This window comes from Antrostomus carolinensis, unplaced genomic scaffold (assembly GCF_000700745.2).
Source record: "Antrostomus carolinensis isolate BGI_N321 unplaced genomic scaffold, ASM70074v2 scaffold6821, whole genome shotgun sequence".
Lineage (NCBI taxonomy): Eukaryota > Metazoa > Chordata > Aves > Caprimulgiformes > Caprimulgidae > Antrostomus > Antrostomus carolinensis.
The window spans coordinates 1-17,319 of NW_010291884.1; the positions used below are offsets into that span (position 1 = coordinate 1).

The 17,319-nt window shown below is 40.1% G+C and overlaps 1 protein-coding gene across 1 annotated transcript; it reads left to right on the forward strand.

Annotated features, from left to right (window-relative positions):
• Positions 1 to 3,460: 3,460 nt before the first annotated feature.
• SPACA1 (sperm acrosome associated 1) lies at positions 3,461 to 17,080 on the forward strand (the record flags this gene model as incomplete). The annotated part of the gene is given in 7 exon segments (XM_010176756.1): positions 3,461 to 3,517; positions 7,671 to 7,753; positions 7,756 to 7,774; positions 8,153 to 8,259; positions 9,231 to 9,366; positions 16,572 to 16,716; positions 16,987 to 17,080. Coding segments are annotated over 7 exon segments (641 nt in total), but the record flags the coding sequence as incomplete, so codon positions are not given.
• Positions 17,081 to 17,319: the final 239 nt, after the last annotated feature.

The following is a 17,319-nucleotide window of genomic DNA, read 5'->3' on the forward strand; positions in this document are numbered from 1 at the left end:
GGGCCCGCTCAGAGTCGTGCTTTCTGAGCAAGGCTTAATCATCGCCAGGATGTAACGATCTCTCCTGGGTGTCATATGCAGGCAGTGGGAAGGTGTCAGAGTGTATTCAGTGCTTTATTAAGCCATGTGGCATCACAGGGGCCCTCCTGAAGGGAGGGAGACGGGGAAAGCTCCAGATCTGAGCTCCAGATCTGCTTGTCAGTCTTGTCACAGAAAGTGTGGGCTGGGGAGAGTCGGATGCGTGTAAAACCCCTCCGTCTGTCACGGAGCCACAATCCGCACAGGTTCGCAGCTGACGTGTTGCCAAGTGCAAAGCCAATTGCCCGTGGAAAGACTTCTGTCCTGGGAAAGCTGCGTCCCCTGGGCTGCCCCTTGGGGTGTCACTCACTTTGGGGAGGGAGCAGTGCTGCTCCCCGTCCCCTCTGCACTCTGACCTTCGGGACCCCGAAGTACTGAGGCCACAGTGCTTGTCAAGAGTGAGATACCCAGCTCAGGAGTGAGCGAGTTCCCCTGCGGTTCACAACTTTGAGTGCTCTCTGTTGACATTTTTTTTAGGACTTCTGTGAGCTTTTTAAGTGTTTATCAAAATATTCTGCATGTATGCTGTGATGTGACTTGTAATTAAAATAGTGTGAAATGGCAAAGATTTCTGTTCTACATAGGTTTTACAAGGCTTCCAAATGTAGAGAGGAATACAGACTGCCTTTGCTGTGCCTGGTACTAATTACAGCCCTCTGACGGGAATGTAAATGCAGTTCCTTAGCACATTCTTATCTCAGCATGTGTGGGATTTACATATATAACTCCTATTAATGCTAATGGAAGCTATATACATAAATCTTTTTGCATAGGGCTGACACTATATTTTTATCTGAACCTGATGCAACTGGAACCAGCCATCTTATATAAGTAGAAAGATCTGTAGTTTCTTGCTGGAGGCTTTCTTAACGTTACGGTTCATTTAAAATGTAGGGAGGAAACGCAAGTAACAGAACCAATACAAAACTTTGTATTGTGATACTGGCATGGAAGGTTCACAACATTCATATAAAAACTGTTTTGTTATCCAGAGGGTTATCAGTGAACCTGATTCTGTTTCCCTTAAAGTGTTTTTTTTTGTTTGTTTGTTTGTTTGGGGTTTGTTTTTTTTTTTTTTAATTTAATTAAATCAGAAATTAGGATAGGTGATTCCTGATTAATTTGTTAATTTAGAACCAATCAGCTTGTAATGTTTAGATGTGTTTAAATGTTTATTTGCAGTATTACTACTTAGAAAATATGGTATATTTTTTATTTAGAACTATAGTCAGTTCATCACTATGAATCTGTGACAGAAGAGCCGTGTTGCACATTGTGGTGCTCCTGAAGACAGAAGCACCCTGAAGGGGTATCATGGTTGATACCTCCGCCTATAATTAGGAGACATTGGCTTTCACTGGTTAGCAAAGTCCCTCAACCTTCCATTAGTTATATCTGAAGTTTTGTGTCTCTTCTTTTCTAAAGCTTTTTCTCCCTCCCTTTTTTAAAAAATTTGTGTCTGGATGTGAAATGGCAGCTTCTCCTTTCAGATATGATGACACCCTGCTGTGACTACACTCAGCTTGTCACCTCAGAATTGAATTAGAGTAACACCTGTTTTCAGGGTAGAGGTTTGGGACTTACCCTAAGCTGGTATGAATTGACAGAAATCTACTGAGTTGATAATTTACATCATCTGAAGCTGTCCTAGCTCTCCATCCCATTCACTTTTGCATGTTTACATTTATTCTGCACAAGCAAACAAGCGCAACTCGTGTTGTACCAAGTTGAAAACACACCTTTTTAAACGGGATTGTATTTAGACTGCAGACAGGATCCCTAAATTCCCCTCCTCCTCTCTGCTGTGCTGTGGTAGTTGTCATTAGACAAGACTGTTGAATGGCTGCCCCATTAATTTAGAAGAAGCTAAGGAAAACATGATAGGATGCCTATGGTGGGGACCATCTTCTAAAGAAGTTGTTATTTTTCAAGGCTTGTTAGAGACAGAGTTTGAAGATACACTAGCTGTTTTAAAGGTTGTCTCTGTTTTCATAGGATTTTAGTCTTATCATTTTTTGCCTTATGTTTTGGCTAACGCTGGATTTTTTATCATTCAACTGGATAGTTAAGTTATTGTTTAAGGATTGTTGTGCATACGCTAGAAGACTGTTCTGACGAGCACAGCTTATATGCTGAAGTAAATGCCAAAACCATAGAGACAGTTAGAGATAACAGAAGAATAAGATTCTGATAGCTCATTTATAATGTTGGGAAAAAGAGTTCAGTATCAGTGTATCATTGTGGAGAATACACCGTGCTGCTGTAGCATAAATCCTTTACCATGGAGGAATGAAGGTTTTATATTTGTATATCACTGACTGCAAGAGAAATGGATCTGTTCCTTTCAACCTGAGAAATTTAAAGTTTTGGATAGTGTGTGAAAAATGTAAATGTTACTCAGAGATTTAGTAGCAAGAAGTGATATATAAACTTGCATTGCTGCACAGAAATAACATTTTGTAAACATAAATCTTGAATATAAAAAACTGAGAGACAGTGAAAGCAAACTTTACATTGGTAAGTATTTGTTATCAGAAAAAAATAATCTGAGTAGGCGGGACTGGCAGTGTAGACTTGTAAAAAACATAGTGACTTTCTCTTTGCATTTGGAAGAATTGAGAAGACCTATTGCTTATTTAATGAATAACTTCCATAGGAGCTTCACTAAAGTAGTTTCTCTATGGAACAGTTACTGTATCTCAGTATCCTTATAAACAAACATTCAAATTTGCACGCCATTAGGAATAAAATATATAATCCAGATTTGAATCCCAGATGGAGATGAGAACCTTTTGCTTTTGTACATTCTGTGAAACCCATTCTGTAACCTCAAAGTACCATTAAAAAATGGAAGGAACCCAATCACAGTGATTAAAACCCCAGCACCTAATTAAAATACTGTACCTGGCTGACTCATCTTTGTGCTGGCTGTCTAGACCCGACCTTGAAGTGTGATGGGGAAAGAAATCATGTGGGAAGGCATACATTAGCCAGAAAGAACAAGGAAATGAGTTAAATATTGTGGGTTTTTTTAACTCTTTTCAGGGAAGACCTACAATTTGCATAGAACCTAGACACTGCACTTCCCAGAGCATTCAGTAGGCTAATTTAGCATCGTAGACTCGTTTATAAGAAAAATACATCTTTTCCTTTCAAAGGATCATCTTAAGGTTTAAATGTGAATGTTATTCACACTGGATTTTATGACAAATTTTTCATAAGTGTCTTGTTTTTCTGGTCTAGTTAGTGAAAGCAAAAATGTTGGCAAATTTCATGTTTCAACTAAAAAATAGTAAAGATTTCAAGGAGCGGGTTTCCTGTTAACTGGTTATCTCCACCCCTGTCATTGTATTAGAGATGTAACTTTAGACTTTGTGTTCAGGTCTGAATGCCAGTGTGTCCACGGAAGTAGAATTTGGAGTGTGCACAGTTACATGCGGTAAGTAGCAAAGCAGATGAATAAAACATATTGTCATTTGGTTTTGGAGAAAAAAAAAAAGAAAGTGCTAACTGTAGCAATTTAGCGGTTGTAATTTGCTTGCCCTCGTTCACCTCTCATTGATTTCAATTGCCAATAACTATAATTAACAAAAACAATCAGGCTGATTGTCATTAGTAGTTTAGGTCAGATCTGTTGTTTTATTAATTTCACAGCCTGCAAGCTCCTATTTTAAACCAGTTCCCTACGTTTATTGGCACATGAGCTGCCTTCCCCAAAGTAACAATTTTCGCTATTTGTGAACATCTGTGAGATGTTCAGAAGATGAAAGATCTTCTGATGCTTCTCACAGATGTCTTCCCACATACAATATTGCCAAAAAATTGCTTGCCTGCTGTAGCCTGTTCTGTATTCCACATTTATACAATTTATAAATGGTGCAATGGAGAGGGGAGGTATCATTCTGGAGTAGGAAGGGAGAGAGGAAAAATGAGATGAGCCTTAAGAAGACATCTCTGCGTTTAAGGTGGTGATAGAAACTGCTGTGAGGTGGTAATTATATTGCTTAGGAAATAGTCTTCAAACAGAAATGCTATTATTTCTTTTTCTGAACAAATTCAGCTTCTCATAAGAGCGAAGAAAGAGAGACGAGGTTTTTGCCCCCATCAATCTGATGTTTTCTAGAGTATGCCTTTCCATTTTGTCCAGTCACTTTTTTGTATTTCCAGTGATAGAACTTCCTCGATTCCCTCCTGTTTCCAATCTTAGGACATTATGGTTTTAGGAGATTTTTTTGCTTCTGCATACTTTAATATTTCTCTTTCTTCATCATTTCAAATCTGCTTCTATGTTCTGTGTACCAATGCCATATATGTATCCCCATACTCTTAATAACGTCACTCGCACACATCTTTTGGATACTAAGAAACCGTTCCTTATGCCCCATCCCTCTAGCAGATGTCTCAATTATTCCATATTTCCAGGGAATTTCACTAAATTTTGTCTCCATTTTAACTTTAGACCCTCAGAATTAATGTTGTGGTGGCTTAATCTTGTCTGGCTGCCAGGTGCCCATCAAGCCATTCTGTCATTCCCCTCCTCAGCTGGATGTGGGGAGAAAATAAGATGAAAAAACTCATAGGTTGAGATAAGGGTAGTTTAATAAAGAAAAGCAAATGTCTTTTCCAGAAGCAAAGGAAATAAACAAACAAAATTATACTCTGCTTCCCATGAACAGATGATGTCCAGCCACTTCCCGGTTGCTTTGGAAGACAAATGCCTTAATAACAAATGCTGCCCCTCCTGCCTTCACTTTCTCTTAGCTTTTATTGCTGAGCACGATGTCATATGGTACAGAATATCCCTTTGGTCAATTTGGGTTCAGCTGTCCCAGCTGTGTCCCCTTCCAGCCTGTTGTCCACCCCCAGCCTAGTGGCCTTTGAGTGGTGTGGGGTGTGAAGAGACAGCCTTGTTGCTGTGGGAGCACTGCCCAGCAGTAGCCAAAACATCGGTGTGTTATCAACACCATCCTGCTACAAATACAAAGCACAGTACTATGAGGGCTGCTATGGGGAAAGTTAATTCCACCCCAGCCAGACCCATAACAAAATGTTTAACCCCCTTCATGCTGAAATTTATATAGTCTTACTGAGAATTAGGAAATGGAAACTTTAACAAAAAAGAAAAAGGCATCATTTCATATCTGGCATCACCTCATATCTGGAGTTCAGATCATGTTTGGAGACTTCATTCTAGTCTAGGCTGTTCAACGCATGGTATGTTTGTTGAAAGGCTGAAAGGTGGCTTCATGGTTCTTCCAGTAAAGCTGTAAGCTCTTTGTCTCCTTCATATTCCTTCTTATTCCCTATATTTATATATCTAGCCCTTTATATTTCTTGCTTTCTGAGCTGGCTCAATTTTCTTTATTTTTTCCTAGTAATGCTGTGGCTCAGATCCGTTGCTCCTCTAGTCATAGTCCAGGCTTATAGAAGCATTAAAGCATAATTAAAGCATATGTTAATGACATCTTGTCATACCTTCCTCAAATTTGCCTTTATGGTCTCTTTATGGTCTAATTGTTTTGGCCGTTCCTATCTCTAAATTTCTCTCATAACTGCTGATTTTGTATTGCTAAGTGTTTAGTTTTTTGTGGATCATCCCTCTTCACCCTCCTTCCTCCACCAGTCTGTTAATTTACATTTCTCTAGGGTCAATTTCATTTGGGTAATTTATTTTTACTGTATTGTGGCCAGTTTTCTGTTAGGTTAACTTGTATGACTTGTTGAAGTTAAGACTTCATTTGTTAGAGCATCTCAGTAGATTAATTTCATCAGCATTGGCAGCTATGGAGGAGAAGTGGGGAAAGGAAACATGGGAATGAAAGAAAAAGCTGTCCAAAAGAAAGGCGCAGAGGAATACCAAAAGAACTTGGAGATCTAATTAAAAGAGCTTTTTTTCATCAACCCTTTGAGTATTATATAATTCCCAAATTTTAATATTTTTGTAGATAAGACATGGTGAGATTTTTCCTGGTGAATGTGACTAGAGCTAGCCCAGCATCCAGATTTTATCAAGCCAGCCTTTTGACTTTTCACAGCTTTCATGTCTTTTTTGTTAGCTAAAAAACCCTACATGGCACTGAAGAAAGAGGAATGCCTTTAATAAAAGTGTCAGTTCACTGTCATTTACACCTCTGTCTCTGCATCCGTGAGATGAGACATTCTCCAGAGTGGAGAACGATCCTCGTTTTGTGTCATTTTCAGTAAGTGGTGTTGTCTCCCTCTGTCACTTGAAGTACTGTTTCACGAGTTACATGACATCTGTGAAACATTCTGAAATCCATTGGTTTTCATAATACACATTTAAGGAAGGCAGATGCATCATAAATGCAATATTCAAACCAATTTCCTATTTATTATTCTACTGCAAGGGGAGCTGAACTCTCCGTTTTCCATGCCTATTAGTAAACAAAATGCTTCTGGAAAAATGGCAAAACCTTCAGTGTTTACTGGGCCTAAACATATTATTCCTGCCTCCCCCACAAGCTATGTCATTCCAGTGAACTGTGTACACACTGTTTGGCAAAAACAGTTATAGCACTTGTTTTGAATTTGTTCATAATTGTTAAAATGAGGATGTTCCCATTCAAAAGGAGGATAATCCCTCTGATAGTGAGAGTGAACACTTTTTTTGCTTCCTTGAACATTGTGTAGGACTTTTCCTTAACTTTACTCATTTCTGATAGGTTATCTCCTGTTTTTTGTCTTCAGTATGACCCTCCATGTTGCAGGTGGAGCTCTGGTAGTCAACACTTGATTTCACCTGTTTCTTATGAGAAGTCCTATGGTACTGACCACCAGCCTCCGTGTTCTGAGAGGCTTCACTTTGGAGGCTGTGGGTGGTATTCCTGTATCACACACACACACACACACACACACACACAGAATGGTATGGGTTGGAAGGGACCCTAAAGATCACTCACTGTTGGTCACTGTTAGGTAACTGTTAGGATGAGGCTTTGAGGCTTTGAGCTACCTGATCTAGTGGAAGATGTCCCTGCTGATGGCAGGGGGGTTGGAACTAGATGATCTTTAAGGTCCCTTCCAACCCAAACCATTCTATGATTCTATGATTCTATGAACTTCAGACTGCCCAATCCTAGTCCCAGGAGGTTTTTAGTGCCTTCAGTTTCTGTTGACCTTGGTGGGAGTTGAAGACGCTCAGACAGTCACAAGACTGGAGGCAGACTGAGTTGGCAGTCTGTACAGTATTCTCTGTGTCATCTGATTTGAGCATTTAAAGGCCAGGAGCCTGAATGCTTTGATATTTAAAGTGGATTAAATGTTTTGCAGAACATATATTAGTTTCATTTAAGATTAGTTTTGTGTAAGAAAAGTTTTGAATAATTTTGAATTCTTTTTCTGACACATGATGATTCTGGGAATCTGCCTCCCTATGGTGCAGAGCCTGACAGATGTAGATGTTGTCTTGAGATCTTAGATACCAACATGGGATAGCTTTAGCAGGCACTCTGCGAAGATCTGTTTTTCCTGGTGTTTGGTAGATACATCCAGGATAAAGAAAGAAAAAGCAAAAACAGAGTGTGAAGGAAATGAAGAAATGCAGACTGAAAGATTTTTTTCCCCCCTCAAAGGGATTGGAATTCGAGAAGTTCTGTTAACCAGCGGATGCCCTACGACGGAAGCAAAATGTATTGTCCGTGTGGAGGAATGCCAAAAAAACCAGTAGACTGTGGCTGTAAGTAGAACACTGATCCAGTAATCTAGAGCAAATAAGTTGGTTCAAAGGAAACACACTTGTTCTCTGTGAGTGTGGTGGAAGTGGAATTAAGTGATTGCATTCTGCTCTCCAAGCACTCTGTTAAGCAATCCAGTAAAGTTTCAGATCTCATTTCTGTACTGATGTGCGCGTGGTTTCAACTCTCAGTAAAATACTGTTTTTCTGCTGTGTGCTTCATTCCAGACATTAGACCAAGCAAAAAGTATTTGAAGTAATTTTAAGGGAAAGGATAATTTCCAAGTAACATTTTGTGGTTTGAAGAATTATTAACTTTGTGATCTATACAGAGATGTTTTGCATAGTTGATGATGTGCCTATTAAAAATTACTCCTATAGGGGGAATACCAATTTCTGAGGGCCTTGCCTGTGTGAAGATGCCTTGTATTTATATACCTCCTGAAAACAGATTTAAATATGTTTGGAAGATGTTAATTCCAAACAAGGTGAGTAATTGAAACCCACTTTGTGCAGAAGAATTGCATATTGCATGTATTTACCACACGCTCTGGCTGAATTGTACAGACTTCTGGACAGATTATTTCCTTTGCTGTCATAATGCATATAAGACCAGATTTCTCACTGGTGAGTTGGTAATACAAGGACTTGCATGGCTTTGCTCCTTTATGCAGCTTCAATTTCCTGTTTATGTGAGGGAAACAGTCATTTTAGAGAGTGATGTTTACTGTTATTTCAGAAAAACGGGGCATAGTGGCTGGTGAATTAATACATGTCAGCGAGTCACAACCATGTTGCTCTTCCCAGTTGATCAAGTAGGAGATGCTGACAAGGTTGAAGGAATTTTCCCAGGGGCCAAGAGGTCCTGACAGGTTGAAAGCTGTTGGAGTAGAATAAGCACTTTTCTGTACATCTGATGCAATGCAGCTCGTCTGAGCAGACCTATTTCTGTGGCCACAAAAATGGTCAGAGGGATGAAACACCTCTCCTATGAGGAAAGGCTGAGAGAGTTGGGGTTGTTCAGCCTGGAAAAGAGAAGACTTCAGGGAGACCTTATTGCAGCCTTTCAATACTTAAAGGGGCCTTATAAGAAGGATGGGGACAAACATTTTATCAGGGTCTGTAGTGATAGGACAAGGGGTAATGGTTTTAAAGTAAAGAGGGTAGATTTAGACCAGACATGAGGAAGAAATTTTTTACACTGAGGGTGGCGAAACACTGGGACAGGTTGCCCAGAGAGGAGGTAGAAGCCACATCCCTAGAAACATTCAAGGTCAGGTGGGACAGGGCTCTGAGCAACCTGATCTAGGTGAAGATGTCCCTGCTCACTGCAGGGGGGTTGAAACTAGATGACCTTTAAGGTCCCTTCCAACCCAAACCATTCTATGATTCTATGAGTCTATGATTCTATCTGAAAAGAGACAAATCATTTTTTTTTTCCCCTTTTATATATGACTAGACAGCACATATTCTTCCCAATGATTCAGCTATTATGGAAGCTTGCAGAGACACCCATTCAGTTACCTTCCAGTGTGAAACTCAAGAAAATGGAAATATTATTGCCTCGGTAAAGTACACAGTTTACGCAACAACTGGTAAGCTCATAGAGACACTTAGAGTCTTCTAGTCACACGACCTTGTGTTTTTTACGTCATACTCAATTTTCATAAGATCGCATGTCACCAGTAGTATATAGGCAGGAGCTTGTGCACTGTGGTAATGACTGTCTTGAAATGACAGCCTGGAGAAGAGAAGGCTCTGGGGAGATCTTATAGCGGCCTTCCAGTACCTGAAGGGGGTCTACAAGAAAGCTGGGGAAGGACTTTTCATAAGGGCAATTAATGACAAAACAAGAGGAAATGGGTTTAAGCTGAAAGAGAGTAGGTTTAGATTAGATATTAGGAAGAAATTCTTCACTGTGAGGGTGGTCAGACACTGGAACAGGTTGCCCAGAGAAGTTGTGGCTGCCCCCTCCCTGGAAGTGTTCAAGACCAGGCTGGATGAGGCTTTGAGCAATCTGGTCTAGTGGAAGGTGTCCCTGCTGATGGCAGGGGGGTTGGAACTAGATGATCTTTAAGGACCCTTCCAATCCAAACCATTCTATGATTCTATGATTCTATGAAATGCAGGCCAATAAAAGAGACATATAAAAGATAGAATGGGAATGAAGAGCTTCCGTGTGGTAGGAGAGAGTATTTCCTTTATCCTTAGTAAAAGTACAGGCAAAAATAAGGAGGTTTTCCTATTACCTGCTTATTTTTTTTACTGCACCCAGGTTGGTTAACAGAGTTCTTTTCATCTCACTAAGCCATGTAGCACCAGCAGCATGAGTTCTGCAATTAAATCTCCTTTCTACTTCAATACTGAAGCAGGAAAACAACCTTTTGGGGTTTTTCTTTGAGCAGCCATCTGGAATTTGCTTATACACAATGGATTTAGCAAAGTTTAACATTAAAAAGAATACATCATAAAACAAGTTCCCCGGTAATATCTTTCTCACCTCCTCTGCTAATGGGGTTTCTGCTGACTTCATCGGGAAAGGTAGCAGTGAGCTGATTTTCTCAAACCATGAGAACAGCCATGCAGCAACTCCATCTTTCCTAATCAGAGAAAGGGTGAGAGTGCCTTGCTCATTAAAATATAGTTTTTCCTGAAATAATGTAGATTCTAAGTCTTATGCAAAAATATGTCAGACTAGAAAGAAAGAAATCCTTGGAGATACTCCTCCCGATGTTTCTCTCCTCCATGCTGTTTACTTAGGTAAAACCGTCTGGCCTGGGAATCCTGCTTTTTCCCCTCTCTCTTCAGTAAGATAGGCCATTTCCTGTATCTCTATTGAGACCCTTTCTGCCATTGTACAGTAACATGGAATTTGTTTATTCATTTTCTAAATCCATCTGGCAGTCACAAAACACCCAAAGCTTTTTTTTTTTTCTTTTCCCTTCTCCCACTATTCAGTCTCTACATTCCTTTTTGTACAGAGGAAGCTTCCTTTTTGAGACCTGAATTAGCAGAGCACATAGTCTGTTTTAGGCTTAAAGATGCAAATGGTCCCATTGACTTGAGTTGGTGAGTCATCAATAGGACGACTCACACACTTGTGTTTAAGCTGTGACTGAGTAGTCTTGGGGAAAAGTGGTCAGATGAAACCCGCCCAACAGACATACTGAGAACTTCTTACAAGGATTGAGACTTACTGGTTCAGAAATTATTTATGACTATACAAAAATCTGAGGAAGACAAGCTCTAAAGTTTATTAATAAGTAGCTTAAAATGAATGAGTTGTTCTGCTTAGTGCCACATCAGCTTCCTTTGGCTATATTCACCCCTTTTGGATAAGGGGTGAATGTGTTTGCTTCCGTCTCATCCTTCCTCCTCTCTCCAGCACTCTGATGTTTTACCCACATGAACAGCAGTGGCCAGATTCAGCAACACTGTCTGTGAGCCTGGCCCCAAAGCCACCACTTGAAAATATATAGCATGGCACTTCCTGCTTCAGATTTTTGAGGTGTGTGAGGTGGGAGGAAGGGAACACAAGTTGCAAAAGGACAAGTAAAACCTCACAGGAATTTGTATTTGCCATGTGGCAAAACTTCATATGAGTTAATTTTAAATCTACGCATGGAGAACTTCCACGTGTCCTTTACCAGTGATCACTGTGCTTCTCAGTGACCTTTTGATTAATAGTCTTAATGACTTTTGATGAACAATCTTAATGACCTTAGTGCATAAATGAGAGGTCTTTAGTAATTTGGCTTTTCCTTTTGTTTTCAGAACCATTCAGACCTATGAGTTCTCTTTGTCTTTTATAGCAAGAGAAACATAACAGGGAAAAAACAAGTATTTTGTCTTCAACAAAAATTACTGGGATCTCTACAAGGAAAATCCCATCTTCTAATAACTGACATTTCTATAGGTCCTTCTTACTAAATCACTACCCTGAAATATACTGAAGGGTGTTGTTTCACACTCCTGCCCGTTGTGGTGTTTGGTGTTTTGTGAAGACTTTGGAGCTGGAAGACGGTTTATTCATATTTGCTAATAATAGGACTGTGAGGAGGGAGGACTCTGCAAGGAGGAATGTGAGAGCAGAGAATGATCCTCATTAGGATGCTGTGTGAAGGATGTCAGCCTACTGAGATCCCAGCTGTGCTCCAAGCTCCATGCTTCTCATGAGCAAGAGAGTGAGCCGGGGTGTGTGTCTAGTGGCACTTTTGTGGAGAAGATGAAGGCAATAGTGTTTCTGTGTCTCAGAGGCCATTCTGGTCCCCGTCTCTCTCCAGTTCATTTCCTGCTTATGACTTTGGTGCCAGAGCTTCCTTGAGAGAGAAAAGTCCCATCTCTGTAACTGGCTACTGTACAAACATGTAATCAGCATGGCCATATTGTCCTTGCATTTGCACAGAAATTAAAGGGGGAATCTCAGTACCCAAGATTAACAGCCTAGATCTCCTCTATGTGTGTGTAATCCTGCTCTCCTATTAGCATATATCCATCCATTTTTAATACAGAGAAAAAGACTTCTAGATAATCAAGAAGGGAAACAAAAAAGCTGTTATATGTCACCATTATATTAAGGGAAAAAAACCAAAACCCTCAGTCTGCAGAGGCAAAACCTCATTCCCTTCTGCCAGACTGATACATACTTTCTGGATCTGAAAACCAGTGGAGAGAACGCCTGTTGGCTGCTGGACGACATAAACAATTGGTCGAGCATCTACTTGCAAATGGAGCACTGCTGTATAGTCAACTTCATGGCTTAGGAGGAACTCCAGCTCAATGAAAATCCCCGGGGAAGAGGAGGATGAAGAGCAATAGTGCTCTTCAGTAGGGGTTTCCTTTGGACAGAAATGGTGCTGAAAAAGCAGGTGTTCCCCTTTCCTGCTGTATATGATTTACAGTACTGTGAATCTCTCTCTTATTGAAGAAATGATTGAATAGAATGCAGAGACAGAATTTGTATTGCTGGTATTTTCTGGAGGGAAATGCTAGCAGTGGCAACAGGTGCTTCTGAATGTATTTGGATTTGAGCAAATTGAAAGGGAGTGGGTACCACAAAGGCAGAGGATGGTCCAGAGAAGCACTACACTGCATAGAAATCAAAGCAGCTTTGTTAAACTGTGGTAATGTAAATATAGGTGCTGGGCCACATCACAGCAGAGTATGTGCTCTCTGTTTAGAGCTATCGTGCTCTAGTGCTTGGTATGAGGGAGGTATGTGATGTATCTCTCTCAGCCCAAATATGAAAGCAGTAAATTTCTAAGGTCCTTGAGCCAGGACCTGCACAGTGGCTCAGACTAAGTACATTGTTCTGATGGCAGAAGGAAGGTAAAAAAGCTGTCAAGCTTCTTAGCAGCTGGTAATGGCCGTACAGATGACACTTTTGGTTTCCTTTAATTCTCCTGGCCTGTATCGGGAATAGTGTGGCCCATAGGACCAGGGAAGTTATATTACCTCTGTACTCAGCATTGGTGAAGCTGCACTTTGAGTACTGTGTTCAGTTTTGGGCCCCTCACTACAAGAAGGACATGGAGGTGCTGGAGTGTGTCCAGAGAAGGGCAACAAAGCTGGTGAAGGGACTAGAGGACAAGTCTTATGAGGAGTGGCTGAGAGAACTGGGGTTGTTTAGCCTGGAGAAGAAGAGGCTGAAGAGAGACCTTCTTGCTCTCTACAACTACAGGAAAGGAGGTTGTAGCAAGGTGGGTCTTGATCACTTCTCCCAAGTAATAAGCGATAGGACAAGAAAAAATGGCCTCAAGTTGCACCAAGGGAAGTTTAGATTGGATATTAGGAAGAATTTTTTTCCTGAAAGGGTTCTCAGGCATTGGAACGGTTTGCCCAGGACAGTGGTGGAGTCCCCATCCCTAGAGGTATTTGAGTTGTGAAGACACAGTGCTTAGGGATATATTTTAGTGTGGGGCTTGTCAGTGTGAGGTTAATGATTGGACTCGATGATCTTAAAGGTCTTTTCCAATCTAGGTAATTCTGTGATTCTGTAATCTAGCCTGTTGTCCCCTCACTGGCATCGCAGGTAGGATCTGGGGTGAAGGGAGTGTATGGTGCTTGGACCATTTGAGCTGTTGAGGCTTCCATGAGCTATGACCGGCACACTCTGGGGTTTAAGTCAGCAATCACCAGTGGAAGCTAAAGATTAAATCTGAGCATTCCTTCTTTTCCTTCCTTCCTGCCTTGTTCTGACTTGCACCAAGAAATGGATCTTCATAGTTTAGATCTAACAGTGCCTACAATCTAACTGCAGTATCCCACCCTCGCGTTTCATGTAAGTGCATTCCTTTTTTAGTAAACATGAATATAAATAAGCAACAGGTAAAGTGAGGATGCCAAGGTTTTGGTAGGATTGGAGGCAATCTGTTTGAAACTGTCAGATATGTTATCAGTCTCTTTTTTGTTTGTAGAGCCCTAGATAATTTTTATTGGAGTGCACACAATTTTAGGAATTTTTTACAATCTATTTGTGGAATATATGTGATAGTGCTTTTTTTCATTGTCCTTTATAGGGAAGTAATCCACAGACCTGAAGATATAGATAGACTTTATAGGTAGACTTTAAGTTGAAAGTCATTGAACTAGACTTTGCATGTTTTAAAAAATTTTGTTCTTTCTACTTTTACTAGGATAAGTAGATTTTTTTAAAAAAAATGGCGTAAAGACATCTTTGTAATCTTAACTGTAAGCTGAAGATATTTTTAAGGTTTATTTTGGCTGTGGCAAAATTCTCACTGACTAAATGGGAGTGTTGCCTGGACTTTAGGAGTGGAGTCAGGGGCTTAAAAGCACACCTGATGTGAATCAGTCTTTGCTCATTGTGAACCAGCTTATTTAGGAAGCTGCTTTTCTGTCTGCGTCCTGCCTGCATTTTAAACATGGGTGGTTACTTGGAAGGCATCCCCTCTGCATTATCACGCTGTCTCTCGGGCAGTTCTGGTTCTTGACTATTGGAAGGATTTCTTGCTTAGGAAGAAAACTTGAGTAGATCAGCAGTGGATAACGTAAAACTTGCTTTTTCTCTTCAGCAAGAGAGATGTTACTGAAGATGTTCTCTTCAGCAAGATATGTTACAGCCTGTAAACAGAGCTTTAAATTCACATCTTGCCAAGGGGAAAACATATTACGTTAATGAAATAGAAAAATCAGAGATAATTTACATTAACCTCCTTGCCCCACAGCCTCATGTAATTCTAAAAAGACACAGTCCAGTCAGTGAAGTGAATTAGTCTAAAAGCAGTTAGCTTTACACTGTGTGAAAACCCCAGTGTTCAGACTTACTATGTATGATATTCTCAGCCAGTTCACCATTCTTACCTGTCCTGTATCCTGCAGAAAGATCAGGAGAATCCTATAGATGAGCTGTGGTTTAAGAATATCAAAATGGGAATTCTGTGATGCAGGAGAATGAAACTCAAATGATGTGATGGAAGAGTTGCTTAGATACTACAGTGATGACAGTGGCACAGGACCTTATATAGAAGTAGAAATGAAATAGAAATAGAATAGAAATGGTTTTCCTGCAGTCATTCTGCTACACAATATTCCTACCAGTGTGAACATACATTTTGCATACCAGTCAGCACCTCATAGTTTTAGAAACAATATGAGGGAAAAATAAATAGAAATTAGGGTTGACTCATGTAAAATTGTCAAAGCTGGAGGGACCAGGGCAGATGTCTGATGGTTCATTGACTTGGTTGAATGTGGCTGAACAAATAAGGTCAATTGCATTTCAGTACAAGGTGATTGGGTTTGGTTTCCAGGCGTTTCTTTATCCAGTGTCAAAAAACAGATGGGGGAAGTTGGTTGACTGTCTTCAGCATTTTCCACTCTTCCTGGGTTGTTTGTTAGAGTCATCTCCTAAGTGGTATGTCTGTTCTTAGAGAAACAGCCTAAGTAATGGCAAGGCCCTTGGTTTCCTTAGGTGAATGGTTGAACAGGCTGCAGCACTGCAAAATGCATTTCTACTTGATATCTTTGCTACATTTTTCACTTCTCGGCTTCGTGCAGCTGCTCCTCACTATGTGTTTCTGGGGCATGCAGAACAACTCCTTTCCATGCTCAGTGGTTATTTGCTTTAAATACAGGCTTTGCAGACCTAGATAGAGACAGGGAACTGAAAAGCAGCACTTAAGTCCTTGAATCCAGTCTTTTGTTAGCATACTCTCTTTTGGCTTCATTATTATTGCAGCAATTACTATTGTTAGAATTCTTCTGTAGCACAGTGATACCTTGGTGCCTCAGCCCTGGTTGATGGAGCACCTGGTACCAGGCACAGAACAAAGAAGTCAGCCTCCCTGGAGTGGCAGACAGCCTGTGGTAATTCTGCTACCTTTATCGTTCACGTATCTTATGTGGACATGTCTTGAAATCTTACATTAAAGCATTTCTTAAAGCAAAAATATAATTATATTAGTAATTCTTAACATCTACCAAATTGATACTTTTCCCACTTTTTAATTTTTTTCCTTGTCATTAGGAATAGCAGTGCTTTGTCTTTCATGACTGTTAAGTGACGTGTATCCCACTTCACATGCCTCGATCTCCATTTCTTTGCATCTTCCTTGGTTAGATATGCCTTTGCAAAGAAGGTTGCTACTATGAATATAATACTAGTTAGAATATAATGCTACTATTCTAACTTTGGCTGATACAAAGGCCTGAAGGTTGTGAAAGATGTGAGGAAGAAAATAATCAAGCCCTGCTCTTTTTCAGTCCTGTCAATCAGATTAAATGCCTGATTCATTTGAAAATTTGAGCGTAATAATGGCCATGTATTTCTTTTTTTCAGAAATGCAAACAAAAAAATCAAGGAGAATTGAAACAGGGCAATCAAGGATAGCAAAGACAGATGCTGTTCTGGTCTTTTGCCTAGTAACTGGAATCATTGTGACTGTTGGTGCTATCATTGCCATGATCTTTATGATTCTTCACTGGTAGGTGGACAGCATAGAATATGATTTATGTTTTATTTGATCAAAATATGATATTACTGATGACAAACATGAGCTGGGGTGAACTATTTAAGTTTCTCTGTAGTTTAATATTTGTATTGCCAGTAGAGAAACAGGAGAAAGCTTCTGGAGATTGGAAAGAAGTACTTTGCAGAGCAGCTACAGGGATTGTGTATGAGAGGGGGATGATTCAGAACAGTTTATGTAAACTTACATAAAGATATGTTTATATTTAATTCTTTTCCATTTCAGGGATGTTGTAAAATCTATTTGGGAATCAAAATCAAGGCAAGACAACCAAGACAAGAAACTGGCCAACAGAAGTTCACCGCGTAACATGGAATAAATAGCACTCCCCTAGGGTCCACATTGGCCTTTTGAGGAATTGGAGTCTCTGCACCTGCAACTACAGTGTTCTCACCATCTGCATTAGCCGTAATACAAGCAGCGGCAGAGTCCTCACTCACAGAGGATGAAGTACAGAAGTCCTTCTACGACTTGCATAATGAACAGATTTAGAAAAAAAGTAAAATTGGATTGCATAGAAATATGATACAAAGAAGATTAAAATTTGTTTGAAATACT